At 39.2% G+C, this 15,736-nt stretch overlaps 1 protein-coding gene across 2 annotated transcripts in view; it reads left to right on the top strand.

Annotated features, from left to right (window-relative positions):
* slu7 (SLU7 homolog, splicing factor) overlaps positions 1-7,871 on the top strand; it is a 57,065-nt gene extending 49,194 nt beyond the window's left edge. For both annotated transcript variants that reach the window (XM_020533091.2, XM_048603787.1), the window contains exons 14-16: positions 1,338-1,421; positions 5,932-6,042; positions 7,566-7,871. In XM_020533091.2, the coding sequence (XP_020388680.2) occupies positions 1,338-1,421; positions 5,932-6,042; positions 7,566-7,745 (375 nt within the window). In that variant the 3' untranslated portion in view covers positions 7,746-7,871. The remainder of the gene's footprint in view (positions 1-1,337; positions 1,422-5,931; positions 6,043-7,565) is intronic.
* Positions 7,872-15,736: the final 7,865 nt, after the last annotated feature.

The raw sequence follows: 15,736 nt of genomic DNA, 5'->3' as shown, positions 1-15,736 counted from the left end.
TTATTTGGTTCATATTTAACTTGGAATTACATCTTCACATATGGATTCAAATTTTAATCTTGGATGAATATTCCATCACACTGTTGACTTCAGCTTTGTAAGTAATGGAAGAGTAGTTTTGGAAGTGAGCTGCTCATTGCAAGCTAATCACGATCCGCTCCGTTCTTGAACTGTGGAGTTAATGTGGACAGTCCAGTTAAGTTTCTGAAATAGATAGTGCAGATTGTTATGCCATTAGGGCTAGAGATGATTAAGCTTTCTCTTGTTTGAACTGATCATTCTCAGCCACTTTTAAGCTTAGACCTGAATGATATCTAGATTCTGCTGTAGTCTGACATAGGATGCTTCTTTATCCAAGATCAGAAGTCACACGACACCAGGCTATAGTCCAACAGGTTTATTTGAAATCACAAGCTTTTGGACCACTGCTCCACCTGACGAAGGAGCAGCACTCCAAAAACTTGTGTTTTCAAATAAACCTGTTGGACTATAACTTGATGTTGTGTGACTTCTGACCTTGTCCACCCTAGTCCAACACCAGCATCTTCACATCATCTTTATCCAAGGAATTCCGAATGAAGTCAAACGTGATTTATTCAGTGACGAACCACATTGACATTATGAAAGAGGAGGATGTCATGATAAAACCAGTAGTTGAAATAAACTGAAGTTGTAAGTCCATACCTTGGGTACGTAGAGAGTTATAGGGTTCAACAGAAGTACAGAAACTAAATGTGCATATAGTAAAGATAAACTAATACTTTAATGATAACATTATTTTAAATTTAAAATTATATTTTATTTTCCGATTCTGTTGAAAGACCTACATATGAACCATTAACATGTTATTGGGGTGGCATCGACCTAATGCTAACATTATCAGACTAGTAATCCAGAATCCATAACATGGTAGCTGGTGAAATTTGGATTCCATAACAATCTGCAATTAAAGCCTAATCTAATGACAACCATGTCACCATTGTCACCCATCTGGCTCACAAATATTTTTTAGGGATAGAAATGTGCCATCTTTACCTCATCTGGTCTACTTGTGACTCCAGACCCACAGTAGCCTGGTTAACTCTTTACTGCTCATGAAGTGACCTAGCAAGCCGATCAGTTCAAGTGCAGTTAGAGATGGGCAATGGGGGCTAACCCAGCCAGCAATGTCAACATCTAGTTAATGATTTAAAAAAAAAAAAAGACTCTCACTAGGTTCTGGTGGACTGCTGTATTCCCAATGGTATCATTCTTTCATAATAGATGAATTATTGAATGGTAGATTCAATGCTAGATTTCAACCTTAATCCATATGTTGCACTTCTTTTCTCATTTAGGTGGAGGATAAATCTGAATTTCCAAGTGAGATCCCCAGTTCTAACCAGGAAGCATGTGAAAACATACCAAAAACTTTAGTGGAGGCAAGTACCACTTTCACGTAAAAACTGAAAGAAACTGTGGATGGTATAAATCAGAAACAAAAACAGAAATTGCTGGAAAAGCACACCAGGTCTGGCAGCATCTGTGGAGAGAAATCAAAGTTAACGTTTTGGTTTGAGTGACCCTTCTTCAGAACTCTGTCAAGAGATGATTAAGCTTTCTCTTGGTTGAATGAAACGGAGTTCTGAGATAGGGTCACTAAACCCAAAACATTAAGCCTGATTTCTCTCCATGCTGCCAGACCTGCCAAGTTTTTCCAGCAATTTTTGTTTTTATGATTTTCACATGCTGCTTTGTCCAAATGTAATAGAAAGCTTTAGAAACCTGAGTTTTATTTTATTCGACAACCACTTGAATCTGTGGCTGTCTGAATTTCTTCATAATTTCCCTTGTTTTTAATACTGATAACATTTGAATACTTAGCAGCAGGTTCCTGACTTCCAATGGTATCTTTGTAGTTCTCTTTCAAAGAAATGCTGCCTACCTGCTGAACATTTCTGATTTCAATCATCTCCTGTTAGGTGAAAATCACATTTTTTCAAACGCAGCAATTTTTTGTTATTTGCCATTTGCAGAGCTTTATGATGTTATAACAAATGTTAATGTGTTGGCTGGGGTACTGGTTAGCCAATTTGGGTAAGTGGCTAGTAGTGTGCGATTCAGAATAATCGCAACAATATGGGAGTTGGTTTCCATTCTGGTTGAGGTGTGTTTGGACCTCTCTGTTCACTCTGTTCACCCCATAGTGATTCAGTGATCTTTTTAAATAATTAAACAAGTCACCTAGTAACAAAGAAAGATGTTGATGTAATGCTTAATCTGTTACAAAGACACCATCTGAATCAAACATTTACTTGAATAATGTTATCCTAAATAGAGACTGGCCCTTCAGCAGTCCAATTTAGATCATAATGTGGGACGAGCATAATTAATAAGCTTGCAACAATTGGAAATACAATCTGCCCACAACTGTAGACACTTCTAGGTCTTGTTAACTGAAATGTACTTGGTGGGTGTGGTACTTTAAGTGGGAATCAACTTGAGCATTGGGGCATATTTCTATTTCCTTATGCAATATGAAACACAGCAGCTGTTGCAATGAGCCAGTGACCAACATGTGAACTCTAAAAGGAATTGGCTTTATTTTATTCATTTGTGTGATGAGTGTCACTGGCTGGCCAGCATTTATTGCCCATTCTTAGTTGCTGTTGAGAAAGTGGTGGTGAACTGCCTTCTTGAAGCACTGCAGTCCATTTGTTGTAGGTTAGAGAGGGAACAGTGATATATTTCCAACTTGGAATGGTGTGTAGCTCGGTGAAGAACTTGCAGATGGTGATATTCCCATGTATCTTGAACTTCTGGATGGATGTGGTCGTGGGTTTGGAAAGTGCTGTCTAAGGATTTCTGTTAAATTTCTGCAGTGCATTTTGTAGATAGTAGCAGCAGTGTGTACTGAGTGTCGGCGGTAGAGGGAGTGGATGTTTTGGATGTGCTGTCAAAACAGGGGGCTACTCTATCCTGGATGGTGTTGAGCTTCCTGAGTATTGTTAGAGCTGCACCTGTGCAGGCTGGTGGGGAGTTTTCCATCACATTCCTGATTCACCTGGTAGATGATGGACAGGCTTTGGGGAGTCAAGAGGTGAAATTACTCACCATAGTGTTCCTAACCTCTGACTTTCTCTTGCAGCCACTATGTTTGTGGCGAATTCAGTTGAGCTTCTAGTCAATAGTAACCCCAAAGTTGTTGATAGTGAGGGATTCCGTGATGGTGACACGGTTGAATGTCATGGAGCGCTAGTTAGATTATCTGGCATTTGTCTGGCGCAAATGTTACTTGCCACTTGGCAGCCCAGGCCTGGATATTTTCTAGATTTTGTTGCATTTGACCATGCAGATACTGCTTCAGTATCTAAAGAGTCAGAAACGGTGCTGAACATGGCGTAATCATCAGCGAGCATCCCACTTCCGACCTTATGATGGAGGGTGGGCCATTGAAGCAGCTGAAGATGTTTGGGTCTGGGACACTACGCTGAGGAACTCCTGGAGCTGAGATAACTGACCTCCAGCCACCACGACCATTTTCTACGTGCCAGATATGACTTCAACAGCAGAGGGTTTGCCCCGATTCTCATTGATTCCAGTTATGCTAGGGCTTGTTGATGCCATGCTTGGTTGAATGTGGTCTTAATGTCAAGAGCTGTCACTCCTGCCTCACCTCCAGAATTCAGCTCTTTACAGCCTTGGTTCAAACATGGACTAATGAGATTGGGAGTTGAGTATCCCAGGCAGAGCCCAAACTGGGTTATCACTGAGCAGCTTATTGCTGAGCAAGTGCTGCTGGACAGCACTGTTGATAACCACCTTTCATCTCAGTGGTTAGCACTGCTGCCTCACAACGCTAGAACCCGGGTTCGATTCCACCCTCTGGTGGCTGTCTGTGTGGAGTTTGCACATTCTCCCTGTATCTGCGTGGGTTTCTTCCGGGAGCTCCGGTTTCCTCCCACAGTCCAAAGATGTGCAGATTAGGTGGATTGGCCGTGCTAAATTGCCTGTAGTGTCCAGATGTGTAAATTAGGTAGATTAGACATGGGAAATGCCAGGTTACAGGGAAAACGTAGGGGAGTGGGTCTGGGTGGGATGCTCTTCAGAGGGGTGGTGTGGACTTGGTGGGCCAAATGGCCTGTTTCCACACCGTAGGGATTCTATGATTTTATGATCAAGAGTAGACAGATGGGGTGGTTATTGGCCTGGTTGGATTTGTCCTGCTTTTTGTGTACAGGACTTACCTAGGCAATTTTCCACATTGTCAGGTAAATGCCAGTTACAGCTTGGCCAGGGGAGCAGCAGGTTCTGAATCAAAAGTCTTCAGTACTATTGCCAGAATGTTGCCAGGGCCCATAACCTTTGCAGCATCTAGTGTCTCCAACCGTTTCTTGATATCACATGGAGTGAATCAAATTGCCTGAAGACTGGAATCTATGCTGCTGGCATCCACTGGAGGAGGCCAAGATGGATCATTCACTTGGCAGCTATTGCTGAAGATTGCTGGGAATGCTTTGGCCTTATTTTTTGTACTGATGTGTTGGGCTCTTCCATCGTTGAGGATGGGAATATCTGTGATTTGTTTAGTTGTTCACCACCATTCACGACGGTATGTGGTAAGACTGCAGAATTGGTTGTGAGATCACCTTAGCTCTATCACTTGCTGCTCATGCTATTTGGCACTCGGTGGCCTTGTTTGGTAGCTTCACTGGATAGACATCTCGTTTTTAGGTATGCCTGCTGCTGCCCCTGGCGTGCCCTCCTGCACTCTCCATTGAACCGGGGATCCCCAATTTACAAACATCTGACTTACGGACAGTCGTAGTTACGAACATGATCCCATACATGGTGGTAATTTTCGAGACCTAACCTACAAACATTTCCTGTACTTACGAGCAACTGCTTTCCATTGTCCTGCATTGTGTTCCAACTTGCAAGTAGTTCAGTTTAGAGTCATAAAGTCATACAGCACAGAAACAGACCCTTTGGCTCAACTTCTCCATGCCGACCAGGTATCCTAAACTGAACTAGTCCGATTTGCCTGCAATTGGCCCGTATTCCTCCAAACCTTTCCTATCAATGTGCCTGTTCAAATGTCTTTGAAATGTTGTAATTATACCTGCCTTTCCCACTTCCATACACTCACCACCCTCTGTCTGAAAAGCTGCCCCTTGAGTCCCTTTTATGCTTTTCCTGTCTCACCTTAAACGTATGCACTCTAGTTTTAGAATCCCCTACTCTTGGAAAAAGACCTTTACCTGTTCACCTTATGTGTGCCCCTCATGATTTTATAAATCTCTATAAGGTCATCCCTCAGCCTCTGACACTCCAGGGTGAAAAGTCCCAGGCTATTGTAACTCAAACCTTCCAGTCCCAGCAACATTCTTGTAAATTTTTTCCTGTACCCTTTTTAGTTTAACACCATCCTTCCTGTAGCATGGCGACCAGAATTGTAATGTAGCAATTAAAGATGATAAACTGCGTATGCTTAATTTCTGTCTCTTGTTTCTACTTTCTGTTCTTGTGCAAATAAAACATGGCTTATTTTATTTGTTGTTCCATTTGGATTGACCAATCACAATTTTTTTGTAGATGAGTTGCATTCTCCAATGGTGCCACTTAACAGTGACTTGCTGAATGCCTAAGTCAATGAAGCATAAGCTTCCTTTCTTGTGGAAAAATGTCTCCGTTTTATTCCATTGCCTCCAGTGCAACATTCCTCTCCCTCCAAAATGTGTAATATATACCTATCAAAACATAATAATTGGTTAATATTTACCATCATCTTTTCCCAGGAGTAAAGAATATGTGCTTTGGAGCTCAAACATGTTCAGGAAGTACCACAATGCAAAACTCACCAAGAAGCATCCTTGTGAACAGAGTTCAGAACAGAACCCTTTTGCAACCTGTATTAATTATTTATAACACCAGTTTGTCTGTTTGTTATAGATTCATAAAGAAAAACTTAAAGAAAGCAATAAGAAAAAGAAGAAACATAGAAAAAATCATGGTTCAGACAGTGAAGATGAAGAAGCAAAGAAGCAAGAAAAACTGAAAAAGGTTTGAGTTATATATATCCTAGCTCCTCCTCCCTTTTCAAAGAATCTTCTTAAATATGCTTGAGTAAATCTAATTTGATTAAATTCCTACAGTTAATTAATTCACTGTTAACACTTTGTTTACCAAAACGATATTTTATTTCTGTCCAACGGATGTGCAAACAGGTAGAACTACGTAAATGAGATAACTAAATTGAATCTTAAACTTTACAAAATTACACTGAGGAGTCCATTAGTTCTATTAATTTGATAAGTCAGTTCTAATTTATATTTTGGATTAACTTTAACAGTGCAAATCAATAGTAAAAATTCAGTGTAAAAGTGAAATATTGAAACATTTGATTGTTGTTGTGCTGCCTTTCGTACATTGATTACATCTGTGCATGACAGCTTCTATTCCACATTTATAGAATAAAATTTATTATCTGTCAAAAGTCCCTTTAATAGGGGTCTTTAACTGACTACAGTTCAAATAGGCTATCCTTGGATTTTGTAAAGAAAGCATTTGTTGTTCTGCATAGTTTTATTTAATTGTAGTTTATCTCCAATAATACATGGCATAAAAAGTTAGTTAGTATATATCAAATTTTTAGATATTGAAGTACAGATCTATTGCTTTACATCACTTGTGCTGCAAGTGGAAATGTGTTATTATTGAATAATACACTACATGCACAACTATGGTGATCTGGTGTGCTGGAACAGCTTATACTCTATCCCACCTAATGCTTTTTGACCAATTTCCTTTTCTCATACTCCTGACAGTTTCCATGCTGGATAACCCTGACTGCATCTTGCTGTAATGTTTCTCACAAAAAAAAATGACTGCCACATCACATCCCTTTGATTAATGTCCATTTTTATTCAATTATGCCGTTATAATGTGCCTTTGAAGGAAGGTATAAGGAATGTTTCAAATGCAACTTGGCTGTTACTTTACTGTCAGATGAATTTTGTAGCTGTATAGCAGGCAGCAAAAGCTGACTGTGATTTACCAATGATGTGTGTAGTGTAGCACATTCTAGTGCCTGTTGAAATTGTTATGTAATTGATATGCAATTGATCTCACATGAATCAGTAATTTTTGAGTTACATTTCCTCTTTAGTAGTTTCACCTTCTGTAACATCAAATACTCTTCATTTTCAGCTTGCATTCTCCTAATAATTAATTCTATGATCTTTATCGAAAATGGGAAGTAACGAGACCACCCTTTGCAAAATAAAATCACATGTGAAATCATATATGAGTAAAAATAATACCATAATATTTTTAACAAATACACCAGCATTAGAATCTGTGTTAACACAATTAATGTTAATATAGGGGACAGATAATCTATAGGTAAGTGCTAGCTCATTTGTATTTTTGGAGCGATCCTATAAGCCCTGCACCTAACCCTTTATCAGTATGCCTGGCACATTGCTGGTTTGTCTGTTTTGCATGCTTTAGAAATCAGTTATTAAGCTTTCAAGATTGTGGCAGCAGTTACATAGCAACATGATGTTTAATTTTAACATACTCAGGCCCTGGTTGCTGAAGAAGCTCGTTTGAAGCAAGTTGAACAAATTTTGCAAATTGATGAACGTAAGCGAGGTTACAACAGCATACATGAAATAAAAGAACCTACAGAAGAAGAAATGGAGGCATACAGAATGAAACGTCAAAGACCTGAAGATCCAATGGCTTCTTTCCTTGGAAAGTAATGTATGACTTCTGTCAAGGTTAAATAATTGAACGTTCCCAGAATCTATGAACACCAGTGCTACAGAGGTTTGATTTGTCAGATCTGCTCACAAGCTGAAAATAAAATTCCATTTTTGTTTAACATATAATGAATTCAGTATCTCTTTTTGCAAATGCTGAATATTTTGCAGTGTTCCCTGCATGGAGAAACTGGTAGTGTTCATCTCTTCTGGATTTGGTTTGATTTGGCAAATAGTTTTATACTGTTTAAGGATTTGTCATTTTAATATGCTTGTTTGTACAGTGTCAAGAACTTGGAGTCTTCAAGTAATTTGAATTATTCAGTTTATAGTCAGTTCTACTGAGTTTGCATGGGTATGATGGGCCAAATGGCCTCCTTATTTGCCATAATAATTTAAACACATGACTCATGCATATGCTAACTCAAGGTTTAAAAAGCCTGCAAATTTAATTCTTGCTTTGCCATAAGCTCTCTAACCGTACAATTGCAGATATGACTATTTTCAAATGTTTAATTTTCTTTTTGATCACTTATTTACAGTACTTTAAAGGTACTGTATTTTTTTGCACATTTTCTGTGTAAAGTTTTTACACCATCTTGAGATCAACTTTTAAGATTTGTCCTTATTGACAATAAAATCTGCGTTGACTGCAAGAAATCTAAGAAAAAGAATTATGTACTTTTTGATGCTGGTTATTATGATCCTCCCCTCTTTTCCATGTTCCCCATTTGATCCCCATTTCCCAATAGAGGACCAACTATTTATCAGTGTAATTCTTAAATAGACCGCCATTTTAAGAAATGTTTAACATGATTTAATTCTTCAAGCCTGACTTCCTATCCCTGTTGGAAACTACTTCTGATTATTTACTTGTGACAACACTGATGGAAACTGAAATTTGGAAATTTCTTGAATTGCAGTTACAAGGTTACCCACCAGTGTGTCCCCCATGACAGAACCTATGAACTGAAGAACATGTTTTGAGCATTCACCCTGATGGTTTTTGCGATTAACATGCTGAGGAGCAGGCAATTTGTAGTGGCACTACACTGTTTAACAAACACACAATTGTTGACCAAGGTGGCAAGAATCATGCACAGTTGACCTTCAAAGTAATTAATTTGAAGGCCAAACTTTATTTTTGGTGTGGGTTGAATGGATTGGACAGTTGCTACTATACAGTCCCTACCTCAACCGCATATAGTTTGCTGAACATCCAATGACCATTTTCCTACAGAAGACGCTAGATAGAGATGAGGAACAGAGAATCTGGCTAGCTATTTTAATTTTCTTTGCTTCCTGTGTAATCTTGTATTCAAACCTACCGACTGTCTCCATAGTATTTCATCCTTTAGCTCTCTTTTAGTCAGAAAAGAAATCCAGTTGAGAGATAGCAAGAACTGCAGATGCTGAAGTCAGTCGATAGTGTGTGGAGCTGAAGGAACACAGCAGGTCAGGCAGCATCAGAGGAGTAGGAGTGTCGACGTTTCAGGCCTAGACTCTTTGTCAGGACTGGGGAGGTGGGGAGGGAGCTGGGAAATAAATAGTGGAAAGAGGCGTGGGATAGTGATTGGTGGATGCAGGTAGGGATAGTGGGGATTGGTCAGTGGGAACGGTGGGGCGGAAAGATGGGGAAGGAGATGGACGGGTAGTGTCAAGTCAAGGAGTCGGGGATGAGAGGGAGGGTTTGGACATGGGATGAAGCCAGGGGGTGGGTAAATTTTAAAACCGGTGAATTCTATGCTTAAGCCATTGGGCTGTAGGCTCCTGAGGCAGAATATGAGGTGTTGTTCCTCCAGTTTGCATGTGGCATCATTGTGGCACCAGAGGAGGCCCAGGATGGACATGCCACAGAAGGAGTAGGAGGGAGAGTTAAAATGGTTAGCAGCTGGAAGGTGTCGTTGATCATAGTGTATCAAATCTGTCACCAAGTCTACGTCTGGTCTCCCCAATGTAGAGGAGGCCCCATCGGGAGCAACGGATACAGTACACCAGGTTGGAGGATGTACAGGTGAATACCTGTTGGATATGGAAAGTTTATCTTGAGCCTTGGATGGAGGTGAGAGGGGAGGTGTTGGGGCATGTGTAGCACCTCTTGCAGTTGCAGGGAAAGGTGCTGGGTGTGGTGGGGTTGGTGGGGAGTGTGGAGCGGATGAGGGAGTCGCAGACTGAGCAGTCCTTACGAAAGGCAGATAGGGGTGGGGAGAGAAATATCTCTTTGGTAGTGGGGTCCCTACACCTTCCAGTTGCTAACCATTTTAACTCCCCCTCCCACTTTCTGGGTGACATGTCCATCCTGGGCCTCCTCCAGTGCCGCAATGACGCCGCACGCAAACTGGAGGAACAACACCTCATATTTCGACTTGGGAGCCTACAGCCTGATGGTCTAAACATGGAGTTCACCAGTTTCAAAATCTCCCGAACCCTTGCCTCATCCAATCTCCAACCCTCCCTCTCATCCCCGCCTCCTTGACCTGACACTACCTCTCCATCTCCTTCCCCACCTAACTGCCCCACCATTCCTACTAACCAATCCCCACTACCCCTACCTGCATCCATTTATCGCCATCCCACCTACCTTCCCCCAGCCCACCATCTTCCTTCTATTTATTTCCCAGCTCCCTTCCCCCTCCCCAGTCCTGAGGAAGGGTCTAGGCTCGAAACGTCAACTCTCCTAATCCTCTGATGCTGCCTGACCTGCTGTGTTCCTCCAGTTGCACACTATATCAAATCTATTTGAGACATTTTGTGAAATGAATCAGGAAAGACAATTTTCATTCGTTAATAGAGGCTATAAGTTTAGTATATTCCCATAATGAATGAATGCCTAGTTTTCTGATGGGCCATTAAGACATGCAATTAGATAAATAATTGAATAAGCAAAAATGAATGTCGCGTAATGATAAGAGAATGGGACTGGAATGCATAATTATTTCAGAAAGCTTATGAGAGCGATGAGCTTTTTTATTCTTCCTCCTGACATAGAATAGCATTTTACAATGAAGTCAACTGCAGGCTTGTCTCTCTGATACAAGCTCTCTGTTCCCTTTGGATACCAAGGTATTGTCAGATCTCCAGTATCTCAACTTGAGTACCATTATGAATCTGCAGAGTCTGTTGACAAGCTAGGAACTGTGTAAGGCATCACAGCTGCTCGCAGTCCTGATTGTGCTTCTTGTGAGCTCCTTGTAGTAAATACACAGTGGTTATTTTAACTCGAGGTAAACCATTTTAAATCAATTAATAAATGTGTAGTGGACTGCTACTTAAGTTATCGAATAGTTGGCAGAGAATTGCTGGGAAATGTCTATCTATTTCATTTGAACATCTTAGAATCAACATGTAAGACAGACAATACATAATATCCACATTTCTTTATTGAGGGTTGCTGATTAAAGATAGATTGTATGCATCATTGTTGAAGACAGATCTTAATATCAGAGCATGAATTGCTCATATCTACATTTGCCTGACATGGAGTGAAATGAAGGCTGAAGATATCAATTTTCTGTTTTACAGTTTGCATTCCACTATAATTGTAGGTGACTTTTTTTGATTGTTTAGCTTGTTTATTTTTTATTTATTATGAGTAATAAATTATTAAAATTTTTGCAACAATGTTTTTTCTAGCCTACAGGTAATCTCACAAAAGCACTGGGATTGCAGTGTTTTAAAGTGAGAAATTATTGGAGTTTTATTTTCTGTTTTTCTTTCTCTATTAGTTTTTTTTTCCATTGAACTCTGTGTTTTGCGCAGCGATTTAAACCCCTCATGTGATCCCATGTGTGGCCAGCCTTCACTAAATTACGGATCTATTCCATTTGAGTTTTCTTGTCTGTAATCTGTGTTGTTTTTCTTTTTTAAGAGTATGACTCTAATCTTCAGTTTTTCAAATTGGTGGTTATTTTGAGAATAAGAAGGAGCATCAGTGAAGCAACATGATCAATTTGATTGCCACTGTGCATCACATCTTTTTAAAACCACCACACAGCGCTCGGTGCTTAATCACCCAGATTTTGTGGTCGTGACAAGACATGACGAATGTCACCATTGACTTTCATCAATCCTGTAAAACAGGCAGAAGCTCTTGGAGTCTTAAGTGCACAGTTCAATGCAAAAATATTGAAGATACTGCCAACAATTTGTATGTTTCATAGGATATGCTGTTGATGTATTGAGATTTCAACCAATTCTTAATCAATGAGCTAATGAGAACATTCCCTTCTATACTGAAATATCACTGTTAAAAAGATCTTAGAAAGGTTGCACCTTTTCAATATAGATCAACTGCACTGACCACAAGTTTCTGAGATGAATAGCTTGTTTGGAAATCTTAGTGAAGTACTGAACACTTCAAATATTTATGGTAGGTTTATTTAATAAAGCTGTTTTAGATCTTTAAATTTTATTGTAACTCAATTTACTTTATTGATTAGCTTAATTTTTTTTAAATATTAAGATCGTTTGTATGTTTTGAAATTCCGTTCTTTCATTATTATACTCTGGCCAGTAGAAAGAGTAGAGGGAGCCTCTACGTGTTAACAATATAGTTGATCTCGTTTTGAAGCATATGTAAAATAAGATAGACATATTTTCCTAAATGTTGACTGAAACCTTGATCGTGCACAAAAATAATAGAAGTAGAAGAGAGAGCCAGGATCGCTAATAAACTATAAGTTGCAAACTAATGTAACACAATAAGGGTATATCATCTGTGTCACCCAAGAGTGCATTTAACAAGGTTACAATTCTGGTGTATGCCAATTAATATTTGAACAGATCTTTTAACTTATTTTTGTCCACAAGATAACTTGGTTTGATATAGAAATGGATATATATTTTCATACTCATTTGCTAGTAATTAAATTAAAATGTTTTCCAATATAACTTTACCAATTAGCAAAGTGGACCTCTTTTCCATTCAGTTGAAAATATGAGTGAAGCAAATAGGCAATTAATGTACAGTGAAACAGCACCTTTCACTTTATGACCCTATTAACTGAAGTTTATTTTCTAACTAACTCTTAATTTTCTTTTTACAATTGCATGATGCAAAAATAGTAGAAAGTGGATGCATTCTCCTAAAGATAATGGACGAAGAGTGAACTCCAGAAACAATGTTTAATTTCAAGTAGAAATTGCAAATGGTACATAAACTAGCAATTGTAATAACTTGGCTTCAATTTTCAATTGAAATTATTTGTGCATCCTGAGTTTGCACAAGACCGCATTAACTTTACATAAAATGCCAATTTCCTTTTGGTCCTGTGTTACGGAGGGAGAATAGCTGAACCCCTCTGATAATTAAACTAAAACACAAGCCCCAATCTGTTATAACAGGAGTAGGGCTTTCCCTCTAATAATTACCCCCGAAACACCCAGAGAAGCTCGTCTTTCCCCTTGTAATCTATTAAAAGAGTGGTTAAAAGAAACAAAATCCCTGATCTCCACTTTACAAGTAGCAAGAAACTATTTATTTAACCCACCAATGAACAAATTAACAAATTTACTTACAAACTGACAATTCCCCCTTAGACTACTAACTACTTCCTAACTAGTCTAAATTTTACTGGAATACTGCTCAAATAAACACTTGAGTCCCATTTAATAAGCCCAATTAATAAGAACAATAAATTTATAACTTAGTCTGTACAAACTTGGAGAGATTGTCTTCTGGAATATTCTGTCTTCTCCATTCTCTTCACAAACTCCTTTCTTCCACTAATTCTGCTGTCAGGGATTTTTATCTCTGTAATTTCTTCAATGAGGACTTGATTTTTAACTAAGTTCTAACAAACAGTGTCCCTCCCTTCTCGGTCCTGGGAAGAGCATTGTTTTTAAACAGATAGCAGAAGTTGGTTATTAAGGTCATTACCTGAGAGTTGGTTGCAGTATGCCTAAAGGCAGTTGGCAGTTGTTGAATGGTGACTGACTTTCAGGGTGAGTCAATCACTCTTTCAGGACAGAACCAGAATTAAACTTATTTTTTGAACGATGTTTTCTATGAGATGGTTCTGGCTTACTACTAAAACAGCATGAAGATTTGGAATCTTCCTACCTAATCCGATACAGCAGTTTCTGGAATCCCAAAGAAAGGAAAACTTTGTAAGAAGTATAGCCTGGGGGAACTGAGAAAGTGACCCTGATCAACATTTCAGGAAAAAAGCCAAGGTATCTATATATATTCCCTTGAGCAACACATCGTGAAGAACATTTAAGTAATCTGGCTATGTTGTTATTTTATTTATCCTTTAACTGTATTTGTTTGTCATTTGTATGAATGGGGCTGAATACAAATATTTTGGATTCAAAGCACAGACAGTAATCAGTGTACTATGCTGTTTAATTTTCTCTCTGCTAATATTAGTTTGTGTTTAATAAATTGTGGAGCCTGTGGCTGTAAATTAATTATTTACAAAGTCTGCCATTGTTTATACAAGGTGTGGTTAGGAACCATTGGAGTGACTATTTGGGCATCTTCAATAGTTTAATTTTACTGAGTTGTGAATATCATACTACAAAGACTGTTTTGGTTCAGCTGTCTCCATGCCATTAACAAACTTTCCTTGGTGATTTCAACTTGCATCACAATTCATTTTGTTTTTTTCTCCTGAGTTCACTGCCTTCCCAACCTCCCCAAATCTCTCCCTCCATGTAAACTCCCCAGTTCACTTTCAGGACCATTCTCTTGATCTTGTCATCTCAAATAGTCCTCTTAGACCCTTGTATCAATCGCAGAAAAAGCCATCTCTGACCATCTCCTTGTATCACTCTCTCCAACCTCATCTTCCTTCCAAATCCCAATGTTATCTCTTGTATCTGTACCTGAGGGGGAAAAAAACTCATCTTCCAGGCTCCCAAACTGCCTCCCCCAGTCTACTTACAACTGCTTTCACTATCCCAACTGTCTAACCTTTCAGTCTGTGTTTATCACAACATTTCAGCAGCTACTGATTTACTGAACTACCTCCTTATCCCACCCTTTGGTGTAGTTCCCAATAAAGTCATTATGCTTGGTACTCTCCTCCTGTACAGCTCCACTCACTTAAATTCAGGAATGCTGACATTGAAGTGTTATGATGGAAAACAAGTTTAGCCATCCACTTCTAAGAACTAACTGGACTAAGTAAAGCTTTAGTGTATTCTATTCTGATCTGCTAAAAGCACTCAGTATTCCATATAGATAACTTCCTTGACAGCAGACCATCTCTTGAATCCCTCTTCCTTATCCCCTCCGCTCTCACCTCTTACAAGTGAGAGAAGCTCACTTTGGACTTTGGATTCTCAACTTTGGTGACAATTAGCTGCCCTCTGCCACATTTCTCCTTTCAACTAGCCAATCTTCTAAAGGTCTGCTGTGTCTTAGCCCTGAATTGACATCATTCTCCAGTTTCTCTCCTAACACCCCTTGTGACCTCTAAGCTTATATTTTCCTTGAGAATCAACTTCTGCTCCCTTTACCGTATCCCCAATGTACAGCTGAGCACCTAACATCACTTCCTGGTCTCCTTGTTAATTTATATTGTAAATTGTTATTTTCTTCATATTCTTTGCCTCCTTTAAATCCACGTTTTAATTCTTGCAATCAGATTACTGGAACAGACCTTATAGATCTCAACCAACATTCTATACGAGTGAGACAAAAGTAAGCAGTCCCTCTTTGTCCTTCTTAGTCTACCTAAAGCCTTTGACACTGCTGACTATACCGTCTCTCTCATATCTTTCCACTGTCATCCAGCTGGGGTTGTGTGTCTCATTCAGTTACATTCCTGTACATTGTGCCATGTCAGTTGTTAAGGATTCATCTTTCACCTCCAGCTATTTTGCATCTACGTTTCCCCTCTTGGTGACATCAAGCAAAAGCACAGCATTAGTTTTCACGGGCACTAAACTGTCAGCTCTGCCTTACCATCTACCTTTCTCAACTCCTCCACTGTTGCTAAATTGTCAGACTGCTTAGCTGCATGTACTGGACAAGCAGAAAAGTC

The sequence above is a fragment of the Rhincodon typus genome, chromosome 12 (assembly GCF_021869965.1).
Source record: "Rhincodon typus isolate 14 chromosome 12, sRhiTyp1.1, whole genome shotgun sequence".
In the NCBI taxonomy this organism is placed as follows: domain Eukaryota; kingdom Metazoa; phylum Chordata; class Chondrichthyes; order Orectolobiformes; family Rhincodontidae; genus Rhincodon; species Rhincodon typus.
This window is presented reverse-complemented; position numbering and strand designations above follow the sequence as displayed.